General features: G+C 37.6%; 1 protein-coding gene across 2 annotated transcripts in view; it reads right to left on the bottom strand.

The window, feature by feature from the left end:
* Positions 1–2,751: 2,751 nt before the first annotated feature.
* The window catches only part of slc17a5 (solute carrier family 17 member 5), a 32,995-nt gene continuing 13,807 nt past the window's right edge, over positions 2,752–21,939 (bottom strand). The window contains exons 6-11 of one of the 2 annotated variants that reach the window (XM_048597278.1): positions 21,441–21,559; positions 20,208–20,366; positions 15,688–15,820; positions 10,272–10,419; positions 4,431–4,521; positions 2,752–3,803 (exon numbers count right to left, since the gene is read on the bottom strand). In XM_048597278.1, the coding sequence (XP_048453235.1) occupies positions 3,684–3,803; positions 4,431–4,521; positions 10,272–10,419; positions 15,688–15,820; positions 20,208–20,366; positions 21,441–21,559 (770 nt within the window). In that variant the 3' untranslated portion in view covers positions 2,752–3,683. Of the gene's footprint in view, positions 3,804–4,430; positions 4,522–5,195; positions 5,554–10,271; positions 10,420–15,687; positions 15,821–20,207; positions 20,367–21,440; positions 21,560–21,939 lie in introns of those variants that run through there. The other variant, XM_048597279.1, reaches the window with a different exon arrangement.

Raw genomic sequence — 21,939 nt, 5'->3', positions numbered from 1 at the left:
GTACACCTCTAATCAAATTTTGGACTGCATTGCCAATTAACTAGATAAAAAGTGAGTTTATGGATATGGAAGGTGTTGCTGTAGAATTGTAAAAGCATAGTTGTATTATATGCAATAATAATTTTATATTACAAGCAATATAATTGGGCATAGTTTAGCCAAAATTGATAAAGCAGTATAAAAGTACTATTGTTGTAAACAAAGATTTAGCACACATTTAGTGTTGGACTAGCTTCACTATCCCAAGGAAATGGGGAAATGGCTCCTTTCGGCTGTAGCTTCCTTTTCTAAGATATACATGTTTAATGTTTTCTTAAGAGGCATTATGAGATGCAGCAGTCTCATTTTTTTTCACTTCAACAGTGGAAAACTAAAATTACCCAATTCTGTGGTTTGCAACTCTCTGATTAGAGAGGCCATGACTACAAGAAATATTCATGAAATGCAGTTTCTAGGAACAAACATGGGGTATGTATCCCCTCAAACCTGTTCAGCCATTCAGTTGTAATACAGATGATCTGCAGTCTTACCCATCTGGTCCAAATACCCCAATATCCTTATCAAATACAAAGACTTTTTAGGAAAAGGTGGGAAGTTTTAACCTAGTTCTATCTTAAAGTTGTGCACCTTTGTTCTAAATTTCCTACCAGAGAAAATTATTCTCTGTATTCTATGGAATCATTATCTTTTAAAACAATGCAATAATATCACCCATAAAACTTCGAACTGCATGGGAATACAAGTTTACTTAACCTATCCTTAATGTAACTTTTTGATACCTTGTATTATTCTATTAAATTTGTACTCTAGCCCTGTCAAAAACACAAGCTTATGCATAACTCCATTGCTATATCCAAACTGTATCAAAATCACTTTTATCTATCACCTCGGTGCTTGCTAACCTACACTGATTTAATGTCCTCAAGATTAAATTTCTTAATTCTCTCCATGGCCTCTTACCCCTCTATTTACATTTCTAAGTTCATCCAGCTCTGCCACCCTGTGATGTGTGTGTGTATCTCCCCTTCTTTCACCAGTGGTGCTGTGCTTTTAGCTATCTAGCCTTATGCTCCAGAATTCCATCCTGAAATATGTCTTTTCTTTGGACACTTAGGCCAAATTATTGCCCGATTACATTTTTTGCACATTCAGTATCAATCTTCATATTTGTGCACTTACTCTTAGTGATTTCTGTACTGTATACCCAAATCCTCTTTACTCTTTCACATTTCTAGTCTTTCACACTGAAAAGTATTTGGATTGGTTAATCCTGAATCCAGTGGATGACCTCATCCTTAATTCTATCTGCCATTATTTTACCCAATCATATGATTTGTCTGTCCTCAAATACTGCCGAGAGTCATCTATGCCTCCAGTCAATTGTCATTTGTAAATCTAAATTTAAAAAACTCCTATAGAACATGCCAACAACTAGAAAATAAATCCTTTATTTCTATCATCTACCTTTCAGGATACCTGCAATTCAGTTTAATTTTACTTAAGCTCAATCTTCTGTGTAGAACTTGATCAAATGCCTCCTGAAAGTCCACACAGACAACATCCAGAGACATTTTCCAATGTAGCATATTAAAGACTTCCTCAAAATATTTAGCGAGATTATTAAGAGATCTAGGATCTCTTTGATCAGCTCATACTTGTTCAAGTGTTCAGTCTGTCCTCAATGATAGATTCCAGTTACATTCCTCATAACTGTCATTAAAGTATGTGATTTCCTAGTTTCTTCTTTATTCTCAAATAAACCAAGTGACATTTCCAATCCAAAAGGCACAAACACGAGAACTTTGGAAAATTGATTCTATATCCCAAGATTGAATCTATCAGTTCCTGGAAATTTATTGATCTGAAGTTGCATTCTTCTCTTCAGTTTATTTATATATACTTAAATTAGAATGGTGACATCACATTACAATCCAGTAATAAAAATTGGTACCCTACCATGAAATCACATTAATCAAAATTCATTCAAGACACTATCACTACACGCACTCTGACTTTTATCATTGTCTCTCTCTGGTGTGTATCTCACTCTGACCTTCTTTCTCTTATCTCTCCTCTGATGTGCCCCTCACTCTCTGACTATTATCACTGACGTGTATTTGCTAGGTTTAAGGAGAGAGGGTAAATGTTTAAAGGTGATCAGTGAGGCAATTTTTTTTTTTTAAAAAAACACAGGATGGTAGGAGCAAATACAGTAACAACATTCAACAGGCATTTAGACAGACACGTAAACCAGCAGGGAATAGAGGGATACAGACCACATGCAAGCAGATGTGATTAGTTTAGATTGGCATTATGGTTGGCACAGAAGTGGTGGGCTGAAGTGCCTGTACCGATGCCATACTGTTCTAAGTTATATTACCCCATTCTTCCTGCCCCAAAATTGATTTTCCATATACTTAACATACAAGTTGGCCCCCCTCTCCAACCATGACATGCTAAACTCACATTAGTAGCACTCAGCCTTAAATGTTTCATCTGTTTCATCCCACAAATGCACATTTTTTTTACTGGTACTCTTTCCCTGGGCACAAGGGATCAACCAGACAATATAGGCTGTGTTGCAAAGATAGATAGAAGTTTAAGCCATGCCTGCTGTATGTTAGATGCCAATGACATTTGAAAATAACTACCATCCACAGTTCAATTATACTTTGGGCATACAAGTCAAATCCTCAATTTTGAAGCTTCAAGGTAGACATACACCCCAAAATCTACAATAACAACAAATGATTAAGTGCATACCATTTAATTCCTTTATTAAATAAATTACACAAAGTTTGGAAATTGCAGATGCTGTTTGGTTTCAGCACAAAATTTATACAATTACAAAGGTTTACCTCATTCATTTATTTTTAGGTTCCCTTATACCATTATTCCTTACAGTTCACCCTCTTCGTTTATGTGAAAACATATACAAAGTATTTGTTTAACTCTCCCAGTCTGCTGGATTTCCACTTTATGTCTGTGCAAGCTATTTCTTTTAGCTTGATGTCATCTTTCTCTTCAGTTTACTGGTTTGACTCTATCATCATATGATACAGTTGGATGCATTATTTGATTATAGATATACAGATTGGACTGTACTTTACACTATTGTAGGCTTCACCATGACAGGTCTTAAAGGTGCTGTTTATTCACAATGATTCTTGTCATCAGGAAACCCATTGGATTAGTAAATTAGAGGACCGATCTGGTGACTGTTATACAAAAGATACTTAGGACATCACATTTTACACCAGGAACAAAATTTGGTATCTAAACACAGTCGACATAGATAGTTGGACCGAGGGTCTGTTTCCATGCTGTATGACCCTATAATAATGACTGACTAGATGGCTTATCACTAATAGTCTATTTCATTCCTTTATTAGCTAAGTTACTGAGAGTTTTTGAAAGTTGTATATTTTATTCAGTTTCAGCATTTAAAATTTACACAAAAATACTTTGGTAACTTTTCTTTTAAAAAAAGTCATAGAATTCATGGATTAAGCAGGCTAAAGAGATACAATTAGATAATCTGCTAACTATTGTTGGCATTAATAAAAGAGAAGATCAACAATGTAAAAGACAATGAGTGATTCCAGGTCACATGGCAATATAACAATGGACGGAGGCACTTTTAGGTCACATGATTTAAATACAAAAGGTCATAGGCTAAATATTCAGTTATTAATTGCCCAAGACTGAACTTCACCTTTCCCAAAAATGGTGAAAAACACAGCACCAAATACATCAATTGCAGCAGCAATGTAGAATACAGTTCGCCATTGTGCAATTGTATGCTGTAAAGTAAAAGAGAAAAACAAAAATGAACACTAATTCTGATTAGAAAAACATCTGCAGATTGTATTAAATTTAAAATGTACAGGCAAATCCACTTGTCATTAGCAATATTAGCTTGTGAGAAGACAGCAGTATAATCCTTATTATATGCTAAATATATTATAAACTAACATTTTGTGAACAGTTTAATTTCATCAGCTTGTGATTTCCTTAAATACAAAGGAAATCTCACTGGATAGTCTTGCATATTGTCAAATTAGAAATATATTTCTTTATGATAAATCAGTGCTTTATTCAGTATAGTTCTACTTAATGCACAAAAGTGATTTTCTAGCTCACAGTGACTCAGCATTTCACACTGGTTAATTACTTCGACAACATTTTATGACAATTTCAACGAGAACCAAATTCTAAAATTATGTTAAAAATATTTATTATTTGAAAGGGCATGTTATGACTTGTGATTACAGGTAAGGATGTGACGTTTTGTTTGGCCTGTAATTCCTTTGAAACAACTGTTTATTTCATTGTTTTCAAACACACAGATACAGGCCAAAATAGTTTGATGTGAAAGTTGACATGCAAGGTTTCTCACTTGGTAAACTTACATGGAAATTTATACTTACACGGTACGTTAAGATTTTGGCAATAACTGGTCCTACCATTCCTGGTATAGTAGCAAATGTATTTGTAATTCCAAGTAAAATTCCTGCGTACCTGGTAATTATTAAGTATCAAATTCAATTTCTATAATAAACTTGCATACAAAAGCTACAAAAGTTTAAGATTTCATGCAGTCCACCAAAACATTATTCAATGATATACTTGATGATTGGGCGACACAGACTCCTGCATCAATTTGGTTCTGTGGCTCAACCAACAACAAACTCTGGACTGGATAATGGCAGTGAACACTGGAGCACTAATCACAATGTCCAACATTTTAGGAGAAATGGGACTTGTGTAAATCTTATACTTCAGGGAGTTCCTAATCTATGTCATGCTGAACAGTGAACAACTATGTGACGGCTCTTTGGTCATCCTATAGAGAGGACAGAGAGAGGGAGCAGCTTGGGGAACTATAAATAAACTATAAACACAAGCAGTCTATCCTTATCCCAAACTCTATCACAGAAATCAGAATAAAGTCCACTGTCCTGCATCTTCATCTGCCTCAAGTATTTATTCAATTTTCTTTATAAATGTGTAATTGTCTGTCCCTTAATTGCCCTCCCTCCCTCCCCCGAACCCACCTCCCCCACTCCTCCCTTTCCCTGGAAATGGAGTGCATAAAGAAGCTTGAGATTAAAAAGATTCCAAAATACAAACTGTACGATGTCTCAAGTTGAATTTTAAGACAACTATATTGAAAAGTTACCGTATAATCTATTTTGGGCAGCATTTTAGCAACAGCCAAAGGTAGGGAAAAAACAGTTGTTGTGTATTTTGTCAAAAATCCTAGAAATTTCAAAAGCTTTAGGTTTGGTGCTTCTGTTGAAAATGGATAGGAGATTTTTCAATAGCTCGTTGAAGTGGGTGGTTGGTATAGAGGTGCTGTATTGGATGAAAAACTGCCATGTTTGAGACATTTTGGAAATATCAAAGACATTAACGAGAGCCTAGTGGCTATATTTTCTACAGGATGTGTACCTTCTAAATTGGTATGATCACCAACCAGATCCTCTGATCCTTGTGTGCAAATATGTATCTTCCTGTTAATGACCAACACCAGCCTAATGATCTCCGAGCCTGTTTCAGGTAAAGTGGGTGAAAATGGTAAAGACAAAAAGGCCTAAAAGTTTTGTGATATCAGGTATTATGTAGTTACAGTTTATGTCTGTAATGAAATACAAATGTGTTTGGGCAATTTCAAATGGGTTAGTTATAAACTAAGTGGGTAGAGATATTAGTTTTCCCTTTCATTTCCTTTCTATTACCATCATAACTGTGGAACAATGCATTCATAATAAAATCACGACAGTGACCTCAGTATTTTTGCATTCAATGCAGTGAGTGCAAGTATTACAGAATGAAGTTCTTATAATAACAGAACATGACCTTGCTGGTTTATGTACATGCAAAGTAAAGCAAAAGACTATGGAAAATTGTTTGCAAAGCATTGCCAATGTGACCCTATTTTAACTCACCATCAACTTTAAGAGGAATTTAGGATGGGAAGCAAAGGTTGGCTTGCCAACAAAAATATGGGATGTGGCTAAGAAACTTGTACATTAAAAACAATATTTCTTAAACAAACATAACCTCCCATTGCCAGCAAAAAAAACAATAAAGTGGTACAGTAACATTTGATATGTTACTATAGATTAACACATGCAATACATAATTTAAATTTGAAAATGTGTATTATAATTAGTAAAAACTTTTATGTACTCATGCAGGTTTCAACCAAACCCTATACAATTCCATGGTGATCGAAGTAGTGAAGCCCTTCCTCTGCCACAACCATATAAACTCCTCTACCCAACCAGCTTCCCCCCACCACCGCACATGCTCACTCATGCCCTCTCTCACATCCTATCAGCTGCATAGATTTACTTATATGCTCTCTCTCATATCCCGACTCAACATTTTTCTTCTACTCAACAAACATGAGCCTTCTGTTGGTGTTTTCATAGATAGTTGAACAAGAGTCTGATTTAACCTTAATACCAACAAATCAGGAACAAAAACAGAAGTTGCTGGAAATTCAGCAGGTCTGACAGCATCTGTGAAGAAAAAAATCAGAGTTAACGTTTCGGGTCCGGTGACCCTTCATCAGTTCCGAGGAAGGGTGACCGGACCAGAAATGTTAACTCTGGTTTTTTCTTCACAGATGCTGCCAGACCGACTGAGCTTCCAGTAACTTCTGTTTTTGTTCCTGATTTACAGCATCCGCGGTTCTTTCAGTTTTTACCAACAAATCTGACATTGCTTCTGTATTAAAAGTAGAATAAATACAATTAAATGACTGAAAAGATGGCTGCTGCATCATATGATTTATTGCACTGCATTCCATTGAATGATTGATCATTACAGTTGCAAGATTTGCTAATAAGACCATAAGATACAGGAGCATAATTAGGCCATTCAGCTCATTGAGAGTGTTCCACCATTCGATCATGGCTGCTATGTTTCTTAATCCCATTCTCCTGCTTTCTCCCTCTAATCCTTGGTCCTCTTATGAATAAAACACCTATCTCTGTCTTAGATACACTCAATGACTTGGCCTCCAAAGACTTCTGCAGCAATGAGTTTCAAAGATTCACCACCCTCTGGCTGAAGAAATTCCTTCTCATCTCAGTTCTAAAGGGTCGACCTTCATTCTGAGGCTGTGCCCTCAGGACTTATGGTTGAATTTAGAATACAGATGGAGAGTGTGAAGATAAAATCCAATACAAGGGTCCTGTGCTGGAACAAGGGGAACTACAATAGAATGAGGGAGGACTTGGCTAAAGTAAACTGGATACAAAGATATTATGGTGGGACAGTTGACGAGCAGTGGAGGACTTTCAAAGCAATCTTTCAAAGTGCTCAGCAAAAGTATATTCCAATGAAAAGGAAGGACTGTAAGAAAAGGGGTAATCTGCCATGGGTGTCTAAAGAAATAAGGGAGGCTATCAAATTGAAAGAGAAGGCATACAAAGTGGCCAAAAACAGCATGCAAATGGAAGATTGGGAAAACTTTAAAGGTCAACAGAAAGCCACAAAAAGAGCTAAAAGGAAAAGTAAGATAGAACATGAGAAAAAACTAGCACAGAATATAAAGACAGATAGGAAAAGTTTCTATAAATATATAAAACGAAAAAGAGTGGCTAAAGTAAACGTTGGCCCTTTAGAGCATGAGAAGGGGAATTTAGTTATGGGATATGATGAAATGGCCGAGGCATTGAACAGGTATTTTGTATCGGTCTTCACAGTGGAGGACACTAATAACATGCCAGTAATAGACAAAGAGACGAAGGTAGGTGAGGACCTGGAAACAATCATAATTACGGAAGAGGTAGTGTTGGGCAAGCTAATGGAGCTAAGGATTGATAAGTCTCCTGGCCCTGATGGAATGCATCCCAGGGTACTAAAAGAGATGGCGGGAGAAATAGCAGGTGCACTGGCAGTAATTTTCCAAAATTCGCTGGACTCTGGGGCAGTCCCAGCAGATTGGAAAACAGCAAATGTGACGCCACTGTTTAAAAAGGGAAGTAGACAAAAGATGGGGAATTATAGACCAGTTAGCTTAACCTCTGTAGTGGGGAAGATGCTTGAGTCTATTATCAAGGAACAAATAGCAAGGCATCTTGATAGAAATTGTCCCGTTGGGCAGACGCAGCATGGGTTCATGAAGGGCAGGCCATGCTTGACAAATCTTTTGGAATTCTATGAAGACATTACGAGCAAGGTGGACAATGGGGACCCAGTGGATGTGGTGTACCTAGACTTCCAAAAGGCCTTTGACAAGGTGCCGCACAAGAGGCTACTGCATAAGATAAGGATGCATGGCATTAAGGGTAAAGTATTAGCATGGTTAGAGGATTGGTTGACTAACAGGAAGCAAAGAGTGGGGATAAACGAGTGCTATTCTAGCTGGCAGTCAGTGACTAGTGGTGTGCCTCAGGAATTGGTGTTGGGACCGCAATTATTTACAATTTATATAGATGACTTGGAGCTGGGGACCACGTGTAGGGCGTCAAAGTTTGCAGATGACACTAAGATGAGTGGCAAAGCAAAGTGTGCAGAGGACTATGAAACTTTGCAGAGGAACGTAGATACATTGAGTGAGTGGGCAAAGGTCTGGCAGATGGAATACAATGTAAATAAATGTGAAGTCATACATTTTGGTCGGAGTAATAGTAAAAAGGATTATTACTTGAATGGTAAAAAGTTGCAGCATGCTGCTATGCAGAGGGACCTGGGTGTTCTTGTGCATGAATCACAGAAGGTAGGTCTGCAGGTACAACAAGTAATTAGGAAGGCAAATGGAATTTTGTCCTTCATTGCTAAAGGGATTGAAATAAAAAGCAGAGAGGTTATGTTGCAGCTGTACAAGGTGCTGATGAGGCCACACCTAGAGTACTGTGTGCAGTTTTGGTCTCCTTACTTGAGAAACGATGTACTGGCACTGGAGGGGGTGCAAAGGAGGTCCACTAGGTTGATTCCAGAGTTGAGGGGGTTGGCTTATGAGGAGAGACTGAGTAGATTGGGATTATATTCATTGGAATTCAGAAGATTGAGGGGGGATCTTATAGAAACAAATAAAATTATGAAGGGAATAGATAAGATAGAAGTAGAGAGGATGTTCCCACTAGCAGATGAAGCTAGGATAAGAGGGCATAGCCTCAAGATTAGAGGGAGCAGATTTAGGACTGAACTGAGAAGGAATTTCTTCACCCAGAGGGTTGTTAATCTATGGAATTCCTTGCCCAGTGAAGTAGTTGATGCTATGTCAGTAAACGCTTTTAAAAAAAAAGGTAGATTTTTTTTGAACAATAAAGGAATTAAGGGATACGGTGAGAACGTGGGTAAGTGGATCTGAGTCCACGAAAAGATCAGCCATGATCTTATTGAATGGCGGAGCAGGCTCGAAGGGCCAGACGGCCTACTCCTGCTCCTAGTTCTTGTGTTCTTAATCTTTCCTGTTAGCGGAAACATCTTCTCCATGTCCACTTTATGTAGGCCTCTCAGTTTTCTATAAAGTTTTAATGAGATCCCACTTATCCTTTTGAACTGTATTTCAGTCCACAACTGCTCATATGACAAGTCCTTTATCCCAGGATCATTTTTATAAACGTCCTCTGGACTCCCTCCAATGCCAGCACATCCTTCCTTAGATACAAAGCTCAGAACATCTCAATATTCCAAATACGGTCTCACCAGAAAGTTATACAACCTCAGCAGTACATCTCTGCTCTTGAATTTGAGCCCTCTTGAAACGAATGCTAACAATGCATTTGCTTTCCTAACTGCATGTTAACATTAAGAGAATCCTGAACTAGGACTGTCCCTTTGTACTTCAGATTTCTAAAGCCTTTCCCAATTCAGAAAATAACCTACACCTCTATTCTTCCTACCAAAGTGCATAACCTCACACTTCCCCACATTGCATTCCATTTCTACTTCTTTTCCCACTTTCCTAGCCTGTCCAAGTCTTTCTGCAGCCTCCCTGCTTCTTCAACACTACCTGTCCCTCCACACATCTTTGTGACATCTGCAAACTTCACAACAATGCCCTCAGCTCCTTCAAGAAGATCATTAATGTATAACATGAATAGTGAATAAAGATAAAAGAAAATAAAGTGGAGTGATTCACTCAGGTAACTCATGCGCATGTTCAAAATGGGAGAGAAAGCAGCATATAAATTTACTTTTAGGAGATTTCTTCATAATAACGGAGAGATTAAAAAATGTGAAAGATTAGTTTGCTTTTCAGCAGAATAATGATAACACAGGTCAATAGTTTCAAATAGTTCACTTACGATGGGGCAATGTCCAAATGATTAATGCTGAACCCAGACATGCTGAAACCACCCAACGCAGAAGATATTGTTAGAAATAGCACAGCCACTGTATAGTTGCACCCCACATATCCTGTAGCAACCAGAAAAATTGCAGGTCCGACCATACCTAAAGCAAACAAAATATTATTACTGTAATTATTAAAATTAAGGAAGTGTAACACTTGCTTTACAGATACCAGGTTTGTTGGCAGACTCATTTGAAATTTGGGGTTGTTGGCTTGCTCACCAGCTGGCTGGTTATTGTAGTTGTACAATAACCAGCCAGCTCAGCGAGCAAGCCAACAACTTCATCAACAATCCGAGCTACAAATCTTCGCAAGAACCTTAATCATTTGGGATTCTTCCAGATAAGGAATTAACCAATGGTGTATGGTGGTAGGTGTACTTAGGTATAGGTTTCTAACTCTGCATGTGGATGTAGGTAGAATGAAGGCAGCCAAAGGAGATACAAACAGCAACAGATCTGATTGTTAATTAATATCGATACCTAGCAGATTCCAATTATACTCTGGACTCAATCCTTTAAAAATGCTCTGAGTATTACATGGTCATTTTGATCTTTACCTTGTAGCATATGACATACATGGCCAAATAATTGTCATTGGTTAGAACTCAAAACAATAGAAGAACTTTCTTCAAACCATGTGAGGTGTCCAACAGTAAGCTGTATTGAGATAGCTTTTTGGCAAAAGAACAAGAAAATGGCTGCACACAGGGAACGCTTCCACTAACATAGGTGCAGTATTGAAGAACATAGGGGTCAGGTATGACTGTTTGTCAAAACCCCTTACATGAAGGGTCGATACAGTGTGGAGCTGGAGGAACACAGGTCAGGTCAGGTCAGGCAGCATCAAGGAAGTAGGATAGTTGACACTTCGGGCCTAGATCCTTCATCAGGACTGAAGAAGGGTCAAGGCCCAAAACATTGACTCTGCTGCTCCTCTGATGCTGCCTGACCTGTTGGGTTCCTCCAGCTCAACACTGTATCAACTCTGATTCCAGCATCTGGAATTCTTGCTATCTCCCAAACATGAAGGTCTTGATTTAGTTATATAGTTATAGACCTTATTGGATTGACAAGGAAGCTGGCGTTAGCTGAATTGCTTCAGTTATTCCATTACACTGAAGGCTGACGGCTTGTGTAAGAGTTCATTTCCTATTATAATGAAAGCTGCTAGAAAGCATTACCTTGAGGTTAAGCATACATTCTATGCTCTCTATCCACATGGATTTAAATATCTCAATTAAATCAGTCGTTCTCAAACTGACCCTCGGGAGCCTGTGGAGACATTCCAGGAGATCTGTGAAATATTAAAATATTTGCCTAACAGGGTTGACATTAGGGGTTAGGGACCACCAGGATGTCATAATTAGGAGCCAGTGAATGAATGCTGATTTAGTGTAAATCAGAAGTTGGGTGCAGAGTGCAACTGCAATGTGTGCAGCATTAAAAAGGCAGGTTCTTTCATCTACGAGGACATGGAAAGAGAACTGACATAAAAACAGAAATTGCTGGAGAAACTCAGCAGATCTAGCAGCATCTGCAGAGAGAAAGCAGTTTCAACATTTTGGTCCAGTGACCCCAGAAGCAAAACTCATCTTCCAGGTGAATCAGCAATTTACCTGCACTTTACTCCACCTAATCTACTGCATTTGCTGCTCACAGCGTGGTCTCCGCTACAATGGGGAGAAGAAACAGAGACTGGACAACTATTTTGTGGAACATCCATATTCTGTCTGCAAAAATGACCCTGAGCTTCCAGTTGTCTGCCACTTTAACACATCACCATATTCCCTGGTCCACATTTCTGTCGTGGGCCCACTGCAGTGTCCCAGTGAGGCTCAGCGCAAGCTGGAAGAACAGCATCTCATTTGGGGACCTTGCAAGCTTCAGGATTCAATATTGAGTTCAATAATTTTAGGGCCTGAACACCTCATTCCATATTCTTTACCCCAACTCCACACCATGGTCCTGCCATCACATGGCCTACTTTCATCACAGCCAATCCATTTTCACTCTGTAGTGGTCCCTATTATCAGTTTTCCTTTCTCTCCAGCTCACCATTATCCATCCTTTTGTCTGCCCAACGGCTGGTCTCTCTCCAGGTGGGCTCCATCTCCACCTAGCGTTACTCTTTACTCCCACCCCTTACTCCATCTTCTGCATATATACCACTTTTTCCGAGCAACAATCAGTTCTGAAAAATGGTCAGTGGAACCAAAATGTAGACTCTGCTCTCTCTCCACTGATGCTGCCAGACCAGCTCAGTTTCTCCAGCAATTTCTGTTTTTGTTTCAGATTTCCAGCACCCACAGTTACTTTTTTTGTTTATGCATACAGGAATGCTGAGAATGGCAAAGATCTCTAGGTAGACCTACAATTAGCTAATAATGGACACCATGTGAGTTAAGACTTGTTTGAGAGGATATCTTTTAAATAAAGTACTACATAGTTAAACACTGGAAAGGATATCAAAAATACATGTTTAAACAGGATGCCATTTTTCTTAATTTACGTAGTGATTTTCAATCCATTCAAATAAATAACTTACAAACAAAGAAGTTTGAGAGTCATTGAATTAGAAATCCCTCAGCCTTCTAAATTTAAAAGGAATACAAGCCAAAACTATATTAACCATCCTAGAGCTAGATAGAAACATAGAAAATAGGAGGGGTAGGCCATTTGACTCTTCAAGCCTATACCACCACAGAATATGGTCATGGATAAACATCTGACTCAGCACCCACTTTCTCCTAAATCCACTTTGATGTCTTTAGCCTCAAGAACTATATCTAACACCTCTTGAAAACATTCAATGTTTGGCATCATTGCTTTCAGTGACAGAGAATTCCACTGGCTCATCACTCTCTGGGTGACAAAATTTCTCATCTTAATCCTAAATGGCCTACCCTATATGCTTTGATCCCCAGCTCTGGACACTCCAGTGATTGGGAACATCCTTCCTGCATTTACTCTATCTACTCTATAAAAGTCCTGTTAGAATTTTATAGGTTTCTAGGAGATTCCCACCACATTCTTCTAAACTCCAGTGAATACAATCCTAACCAATCCAGTCTCTCTTCAGTCCTACCATCCCAGGAATCAGTCTGGTAAACCGATGTTGCACTCCCTTCATAGCAAGAACAGCCTTCCTCAGATAAGGAGGCCAAACCTGCATACAATACTCCAAATGAGATCTCACCAAGACCTTGTATAATTGCAGCGAGGTATCCCCGCTTGAATCCTCTTGCTGTGAAGGCCATTATACCATTTGTCTTCTTCAACGCCTGTTGCGCCTGCATGCGTACTTTCTGTGACTGGTGTACGAGGACATCCATTGTGCACCTTCCTCTTTCTGAATCTATCACCATCTGCCTCCTTTGTTTGCTACTGAAGTGGATAACCTCATATGTGCATTTGCCCACTCACTCAACTTGTCCAAGTTCAACCCCTAAAACTTTTATCTTACACATCTGTTTGCAACCATATGATATCAATCATGCAAAATGTTTACTAGATTCTCCACATCTGTTAATCCAAGCCTTCCCAAATTACAACTGAATTGCTGCAAACTAATTTATATTGTTTATTTTAAAAGTCTTCTTAAGTACAGGGGGTTCTCCTATAACGTGTGTTCCGGCAACGTGAATAGGCTATAATGTAACTGACAAATAGGGGAACGCTTTTGTAAAATGCAAACTTGTATTGGCTATAACACAGTTCCATTCAGTATGGATTGTATACCATTAACCTCAAATATAATATCGCAGAGAACAACCATCTTATTAGGAAAATGTGTGAAGTCTTAGTTTGAAGAGTTTATGCTGAACACATTAAATGCATCAGTATTATTTAAAAAATACAGCTCATTTAAATAGAAGAATCGACTCCAATGCTAAATTGATGGTAAAAAATGAAGTATAGTTTGAAATGAGTGACGTTAAAACGTGCACCCATGCGTAGTATTTTTGTCTAGATTTTGTTACATATTAAATATGTAAGAATTTTTGAACTTGCTCATGTGAATCATTTTTACCAAGAGTTTCTGTGTTACAACCTGCTCTTTTCCAGCCCTATTTTGAATGCAATGTTACTCAGGTTTACAACATATTTTAATCCTACAATTAACTTAAATGCCAATGGGCTACATAGGAAAGAAAGATCAGATTCTTCTGCTTCACTTATCTGAAAATCTATCCAGAAGTCTGTGCCAATGTTTGGTCAGATGTCAGCATTTAAATGGAGGAGAGAGTTTTACTAAAAATTGCCGACATGTCGATTTCGGGGGAGTTTCGGGAAGGGTTGGTGGCTGTGAGCTTTATCTCACACAAGTTTGCACTGCTCATCTCTTATGGATCATGCTAGCACTTTCATGCAATATCGACCATTGCTGGGATTTCTCATGGCAGAACTCTATTTAAAGCCCAGCTGTCACTTCATTATAAATACAAGGTCAGATTCATAAATGTATTGCCTCTTTGCAGCATCACCTGTCTGATAAACTGTCATTATAATTGCAGCTATAAGAATGAAGCTACACAGGTAAGGAAGAATTTAAAAGGAATACAAGCCCGCTTTTCCCATTGACCCCATTATTTATATAGTGCAATTTTCTATAATGTGATGTTGCGCTAGAATGCAACTATCGCGTTAAAGCAGAACCCCCTGTAGTTTAGTCCACAGCTTTATGAACGCTGGTAAAGTTTCCAATTCGTAGTCAATTCTACCCAAAAATTAATCAGATGGGACCTGACCAGTGTCATATACATAAACAACATTGGCTTTTTTGATTAATACTCTTTAAAAACTCTTGCTAATCTTATTTACTTTACTTACATAGCCTAACAAAGATTAACCAATTTTACACACAATAAGCCCTTGACCTTTGCTGAATTACTCTTTGAATTGTTTATTCTTTGAATTATTTGCTTCTTCACTTCCATTCTCAAGCTGCGCAGTGAAATTTAACTCCACCCAATGACCAACCATCTCCAAGATCCAAAATGTGGTCTCTGTTATTCATATGCACTATCTTCTATTTATGTAGTGTGCGCAAATTTGAAAATGTTGCAAATAATGTCCTGTTTTAAGCCAATAACCTACCCAACAACATCCTTTGCTTCATTTTACCAATTAACTGCCAATGTGAAATCTATCTGCATATCCATCCACATAGCTACTGCATTTCTACTAACACGGATGCTGCATATTTCATCTTTTCCACCCAATCCCATCAAACTTTGTTGGAGTCCCAATACCATTATATTCTGAACCAACATGTTTGCACTATCACCGATTTCTATACCAGCATTTAAAAATGTATTTCTCAAAAGTGCTTTCATCCATGACAAATTAAAATTTGAAACATCTTACCTATAATGGTAAACATTTTACGAACAGCAGATGTAGTAAAATTGTGTTTTTTTATCAGGTAATCAGCAATGAACCCAGTAGTAATCATCACCATCCAACAGAAGAAATACGGTAGGGCAGACAAAAAGCCATTCTACATAAACAGAGTGATTAGCTATATTGCAGTACAAAATTCTGCACAAATTAAAGCATGAGCACAAGAATATAACAATAAATAATGTTCATCCATTGGCCATTGAAAATCTGCCCACTGATGGACTTTACCCCTAACAATCTTTGAGGGGAAACTATTTCTGTCAAACAAAAGTCTAGAATAGTTACTCAAATTACATTGCTCAACACAGACTGAATGTGCTATATAAATTGTTAATGTAGCAAAATGTTTCAAGGCACTTCATGAGTGTGTTAATTAAATTTGTCACTAAACTACAGAAGGAACTATGGGAATAGATGACTAAAAGCTTGGTCAAAATAGTAGATTTTAAGGAGTCCCTGAAAGGAGGTGAAAGGTGGAGAGTTTTAGGGAAGGAATTTAAGAGTTTGGAGCCCATTCAGCTGAAAACACAATTGTCAATGATCAAGGCAATTACGATTAGGGATATGCAAAAAATGGTGGAGCTCAAGGATCTCAAAGACTTTAGGTATAGAGAAAGTAAAGAGATGCTGAAGGGTGGGGGAAGCCAAGGAAGAATTTGAAAGCAGAGATGAGTATTTAACAAATAAAAACAGGCAATTGTCAAACTGGGAGCCAATGTAAGTCAGCTGGTACCAGGGTGATACATGAATTGGATTTGATGCAAGTATGAGCACAAGTTTACATAGAGATATTGTTCCATATCAGGTTGCACAAAGAATTATTTGGGTAGGTGTATAACCTAATTTTCAAGCATCAACTGCCTTTGCTCAGTAAGAGCTTGCTGATTGAGCAGGTGCATGTTTCAGTTCCATGATCAGTTAAATGGCTTATTACATTTCCAATAGGAGGCTAACCCCATTTAGGATCAAAGTCATTAAGTTTATTTCCCTTAAGTGCCCATCAAATTTAATTTTGAAATCACTGATCACCTCCAATTCCAGTACTTACATGGACAGAGTTCCAGATCACTACTGCTCAACTATATTATTACAAAGTTCTTTCTGTCATCCTCTGTATCTCTATCCCAAAGCTGCTGCTTTGTTCTTGTACCACCAACTAATGGGAATAGATGTTCCTCATCAACTTCACTTAAGCCTGTCATAAGCTTATGCACCGCTATCAGATCTCCTATCAATCTCTGTTGCTCCAAGAAGAACAATCTTGTAGCTAAAATCCTTATCCCTAGAACCATTCTGATAGATCTCCTCTACATCCTTTTGAGGACCATTGCATCCTTCCTAAAGTGTCACGACCAGAACTAGACGTGATCTTCTAGTTGTGGTCTAACCAGTGCTTTATAAAAGGTCCACCAAAGCCTCCCTGGTTTTGAATTCAATCCTATTAACAATGCCCAAAACCCCATAAACTTTGCTAACCGTCCCCTCAGTATATTCCATCACCTTCATAGATCTATGTATTTGAAAGCCCCTAGGTCTCTATAGTCTGTAGAATTATGCCATAAAGTATATACTGCCTCTCCCTAACCTGTCTGCCAAAATTCATCAGCTCACACTTCTCCATTTTTGCCGCCTGTTCCCATTCTGCCTAACAATACCCCTTGTAATTGATGGGTATTCTCACTGTTTACCACAACATAATCAGCAAATTTTACAATTGTACTCTGCATTCCAATATCCAAGTTGTGGACATCATATCTGTCATAAAAAAGAACTTAAAACGGATAACAAAAAGCTACCAGCTAGTGCAGATGCTGGAAATCAGAAACAAAACCTGAAATTGCTGGAAAAACAAGGCAGGTCTGCCACCATCTGTAGAGAGAAAACACATCAGATTCAATGGCCTTTCTGCTGAGTTTCTCCAGCAATTTCTGGTTTTGTTTCTTGAGAAGGATATTGCTTTCTAAATGTGAACTGCTTATAAAAAGGGCAGTTCTTTACCATTTATATTAATTACACACAGGATATTAAGATGTCATGGATAGGTACAGAATTCATAAGGAGGCTCATGTAATGCAAAACTTTATATCTAGAGTACTAGAACACAAGGGGATAGAAGTTAAACTAGTTATACAAAGTACTGGCTGTACCACAGCTAGTGTACTCAGTAGTTCTGGGCACCATACCTTAAGAGGAATATACTAGCCTTGGAGAAAGGGCACTATAAACTTTATCAGAATGATACCTAGACTTTAAGTCGGAGATCATTTTTTTTCCCTCTAGCTATATGTATTAAGGGATAGGTTTATAGGGTTAAGTCTTAGATTAACCCAGTTGAACAGGTCCTGGGGCTAAGAGCCTACTCACATTCTTATGTTCCTGTGTTTTGTCGATTGAATGCCCTGAGAAATCACTTGACTTTTAATATGTAAAATTATTCTGTATCTGCAGTGACATTTTGAATGTGGCAAAATCAAAACTTCCAAAATCATGATTATGACCAAATGAAACCTCATACAGAAGGGAAATTATGACATGGCCAACCAATGATAGGTAAAGGCATTCAAATAGGACCGGGTTAGTAGTCAACTGAGTCATTTTGTCTGTGTTATGATTATAGATGTGTGGATGATGGATAAAAACAAATTAGTCTTAGGTACAAAAAATGCCACATGCTTGGTAATGTTTCAGCATGAGCTCTTTGCTGTTACAGCCTATTCTTCTGATAATAAACCCGTAGGACTTTTTAAAAGTTATGTTTATGGTTTGTCTACATGGATATAGAGGTCTCTCTGCTCATCTGCACTTTTCAAAATCTTGCCATTTATAGTAGTATATTGTCTTCCCATATTAGTTCTCTGAAAGTGCAGCACATCACATTTAAGTCCATTTGTCATGCTTCTGCCCATTTCACCATCCCAAGATTTCCTGACACTTAGCGAAATAGTAGACAAGGATGAGGTTAGTTAAATTTCAAATCATTGGTAAACTTTTTTTTTTTTTTTACAGCTGCTCCCTTTGCCAAATCTAAATTGTTAAAAAAAACCTTTGCGTAAAGAAATTGCAGTTCACATGGCAGCATGCAAGTCAGATCCCAGACTGAAATCTGACTTGATCGATCATGTTTTGTGTTGTTTCTATTTAACAAGTGGTCTTTCACTAAAATAAAAATTAATTAAATAACAATTAATTAAATAATTAAACATAAGTTTATTATGCAAAAGCACAAAATAAAATAAACCCAAACTATTTACAGAGAACACAAATTGAAAAATTTTGAAACTCAGTAAAAATTCAATCCCATCCATCTCAACACTTTAAGATACTCAAAAACCAGACGGTTCTCTTCTCTACCATATCTAGAAGATCAACCTAACTGTTTCTTTCAGTTCCCAGTCTTGAGAGTTTGATAGCCACTTCCTTAAATAGTAACACAATTGAGCTTTGGTTTTCTCAGCTTCAAATAATTCTTTCACTTAAGAGTTCTAACCTAACTTCTGGTGTAGAATTTTCAAACTAAAATCCTTCCATTGAGGTAAGTTATTTTCTGGTAATTCTAAACTGTGCACTTTCTTCATGAGAATCTGTTTCATTCATCTAAGTTCTACCAGAATATATGCAAACTAAAATACATAAGTTTTCCAAGCTATGAGTCCACCCTCACCCCCACACCTACATATACAAGCATAAAAAATTCTGACCCTTCCAAACAGAAAGGAAATTCACGCTTCTCAATGTTTACTCCGTCCAATCCTAAGACTCACCCAATGCAAACAAATCCCTATCACCCCAGGACTTTTTCTGCTCAGCTCCAGAAATACTGACAAGATAAGGATTAAAACTTCTCATACATATAGACCAGATGTCACTAGTTCATGAGGAAGAATTTCTTCACTCAGAGTAGCGAATCTGTGGAATTCTCTATTACAGAGGGCTGTAGAAACTTTGTCATTAAGTGCTAAGATAGGCAAATTTCTAATCAGTAAATGATTCAAGGGTGTGGGTGAAAGGCAAAAAAGTGAAGTTTAGGATTATCAGTTCAGCCATGATCTCATTCATTCAGTGGCAAAGCAAACTCAATGGGCTGAATAGCATATTTCTGCTCTTATGGAGGTCAATTTGCAGAAGTAATTGATGACACTGAACTAAGGATAGTATATGGTGCAAATCCTGAAAATGTATGAGGGGGAATAGCTCCAGATTATAAGCTTCTAGTATTTGCCAGCTGGTGCTGGAATGATCATAGTTATATAAATAATATGAGCATTATTAGTGGCAGTGAAAGTGGTGATGATCAATATTTTTAGTGATAGCATCATTAAAAATAATTTTAGTGAAGCCACAATCTACAACATATTGCAATGCTTTTCAAAACAACTCAAAGAGACTGGAATACATTATTTAGCTCCAATTTGATTGATAACTTGGGAGGAAACAAAAAAGACGACATTCTAAATAAGATAGAATAATAATCTTTTCAGACTTACCTCTTTAATGTCAAATTGTAGAATTTCTTCCATGTATGTTGGCAGCAGTGTTAATAATGTGTAAAAAGTCCAGTTGTAGCAAAAATGAGGAACGATTATAGCCCAAAGTGGCAAAGATGTCCATAGAGATTTCCAGGGCACATCATTATTCAAAGAATGCTACAGAAATGAAATAAAACAAAACTGGAGAAGTTATTAAAATTGAAGGAGAAAACAACCCTAAAGACCAACACCAACACTAACAAAAAAAATGCTACAAGTAAATTAAACTGAATATTATTTTTGTTTATTGCCTTATGTTTTCCCATGAAATACATTTTGGTGTTAAGTTTAAACAATGTTGATTATTTTTAAACCTTATTTTGTATTTTTACGTAGAATTTTAAAACTACTCTTGAAGAACAATTGAACAGAAGTAACTTTCTCCAGTTCACGATAAGCACCGAAATCTCAGTTCAGTCTTACAGAGATTGTTCAACTAACAATTCAAGATAAAGTATTCTTTGGCTTGTCCACTTCACTCTTCAGGATCAATAGCTAACAAATTATTACCAAAGGAAGGAACATACCGTATTGAGGAAGGAAATGTAATTGGAAATGTAATTTGAATATCCCAGAAAATCACGCAGGTGTGTCCTGTCAACAAAAAGTCGATCAAGTCCATTTCAGTTGAATACTCCCAATAACCACCACGGAGCTGTAAGGAATTGTCTGCAGTGCTAACAAGCAGCACTCAACAATAACCTGCTCACCTTTGTCAAGTTTAGGTCTTGCAGGCACTACTGCGTTTCAGACTCCATTATAAACAAAATAGCTGAATTCCATAGCCACTACCCTGGTCATCAAAACTGACATAAAGGAAGATAATTGTGGTTGTTGGAGGCTAATAATCTCAGGTCCAGTAATTCAATGCAGGGTTTCTCAGGGCAGCATCTCTGTCTGAACAGTCTTCAGCTGCTTTGCCTTACCTCCATCATAAGGTCAGAGTAAGATGATTAAAGAATTTGATAAGGCATGTAACATAAGCAGTTTTCTCTGGTCAATTAATCCAGAATAATGTTAAAATCAGAGCTAAAATGTTCAGAGAGCTATTTTCTGATGATCTCAGGTTAGTGAAAATGTCCAATCCAAAAGTCTGTGGATGCTGACTCAACTGAAACTTAAGACGGAAAATAATAGATTTTTGTTCGGAAGTACTTCAATCAACAATTCTTGTGACTTCCCACATCCTACCTGGCCACGAAGTGAAGCAACTATATACATTTTCTCAGTCTGGGATATAGTTTTGTGGGTTTCTGGTGAGTCACTAGCCATCATGAACCATAACAGGCACCAGGCCACTCCAAATGCACCTGATTTAAAAAAAAGCTATTAGAATGTAAAACGCAGTGATTTATACAGCAAAATGATTCATAATCTTTTAATATCTTAAAATTCTTACAAATTGGTATGCATAGTTGTGTGTCTTCTTTCAATATATTCATATTTATAACAAAAATTGCTAGTGGCCTGGGTTACGCAGTGGCCGTGACACTAAAATTATCAGTGTCCATTGTGACTTCTTCAACAGTCAACAAAATTACAGATTAATGCGGAAACTAAAAGTTCCTGTAAATTATTGCACTCTTCCCTAGAGGGTATGCTGTTGCAGCATCCCCACACTACAACAAAAGATTTTGTGAAATGCTAAGGATAGTTCACTCAAAACAGTTTAAGGATGATTGATGCGGAG

Source organism: Rhincodon typus, chromosome 5 (genome assembly GCF_021869965.1).
Source record: "Rhincodon typus isolate 14 chromosome 5, sRhiTyp1.1, whole genome shotgun sequence".
NCBI lineage: Eukaryota > Metazoa > Chordata > Chondrichthyes > Orectolobiformes > Rhincodontidae > Rhincodon > Rhincodon typus.
The sequence above is the reverse complement of the archived record's forward strand: the minus strand, read 5'-3'. Positions and strand labels throughout refer to the sequence as shown.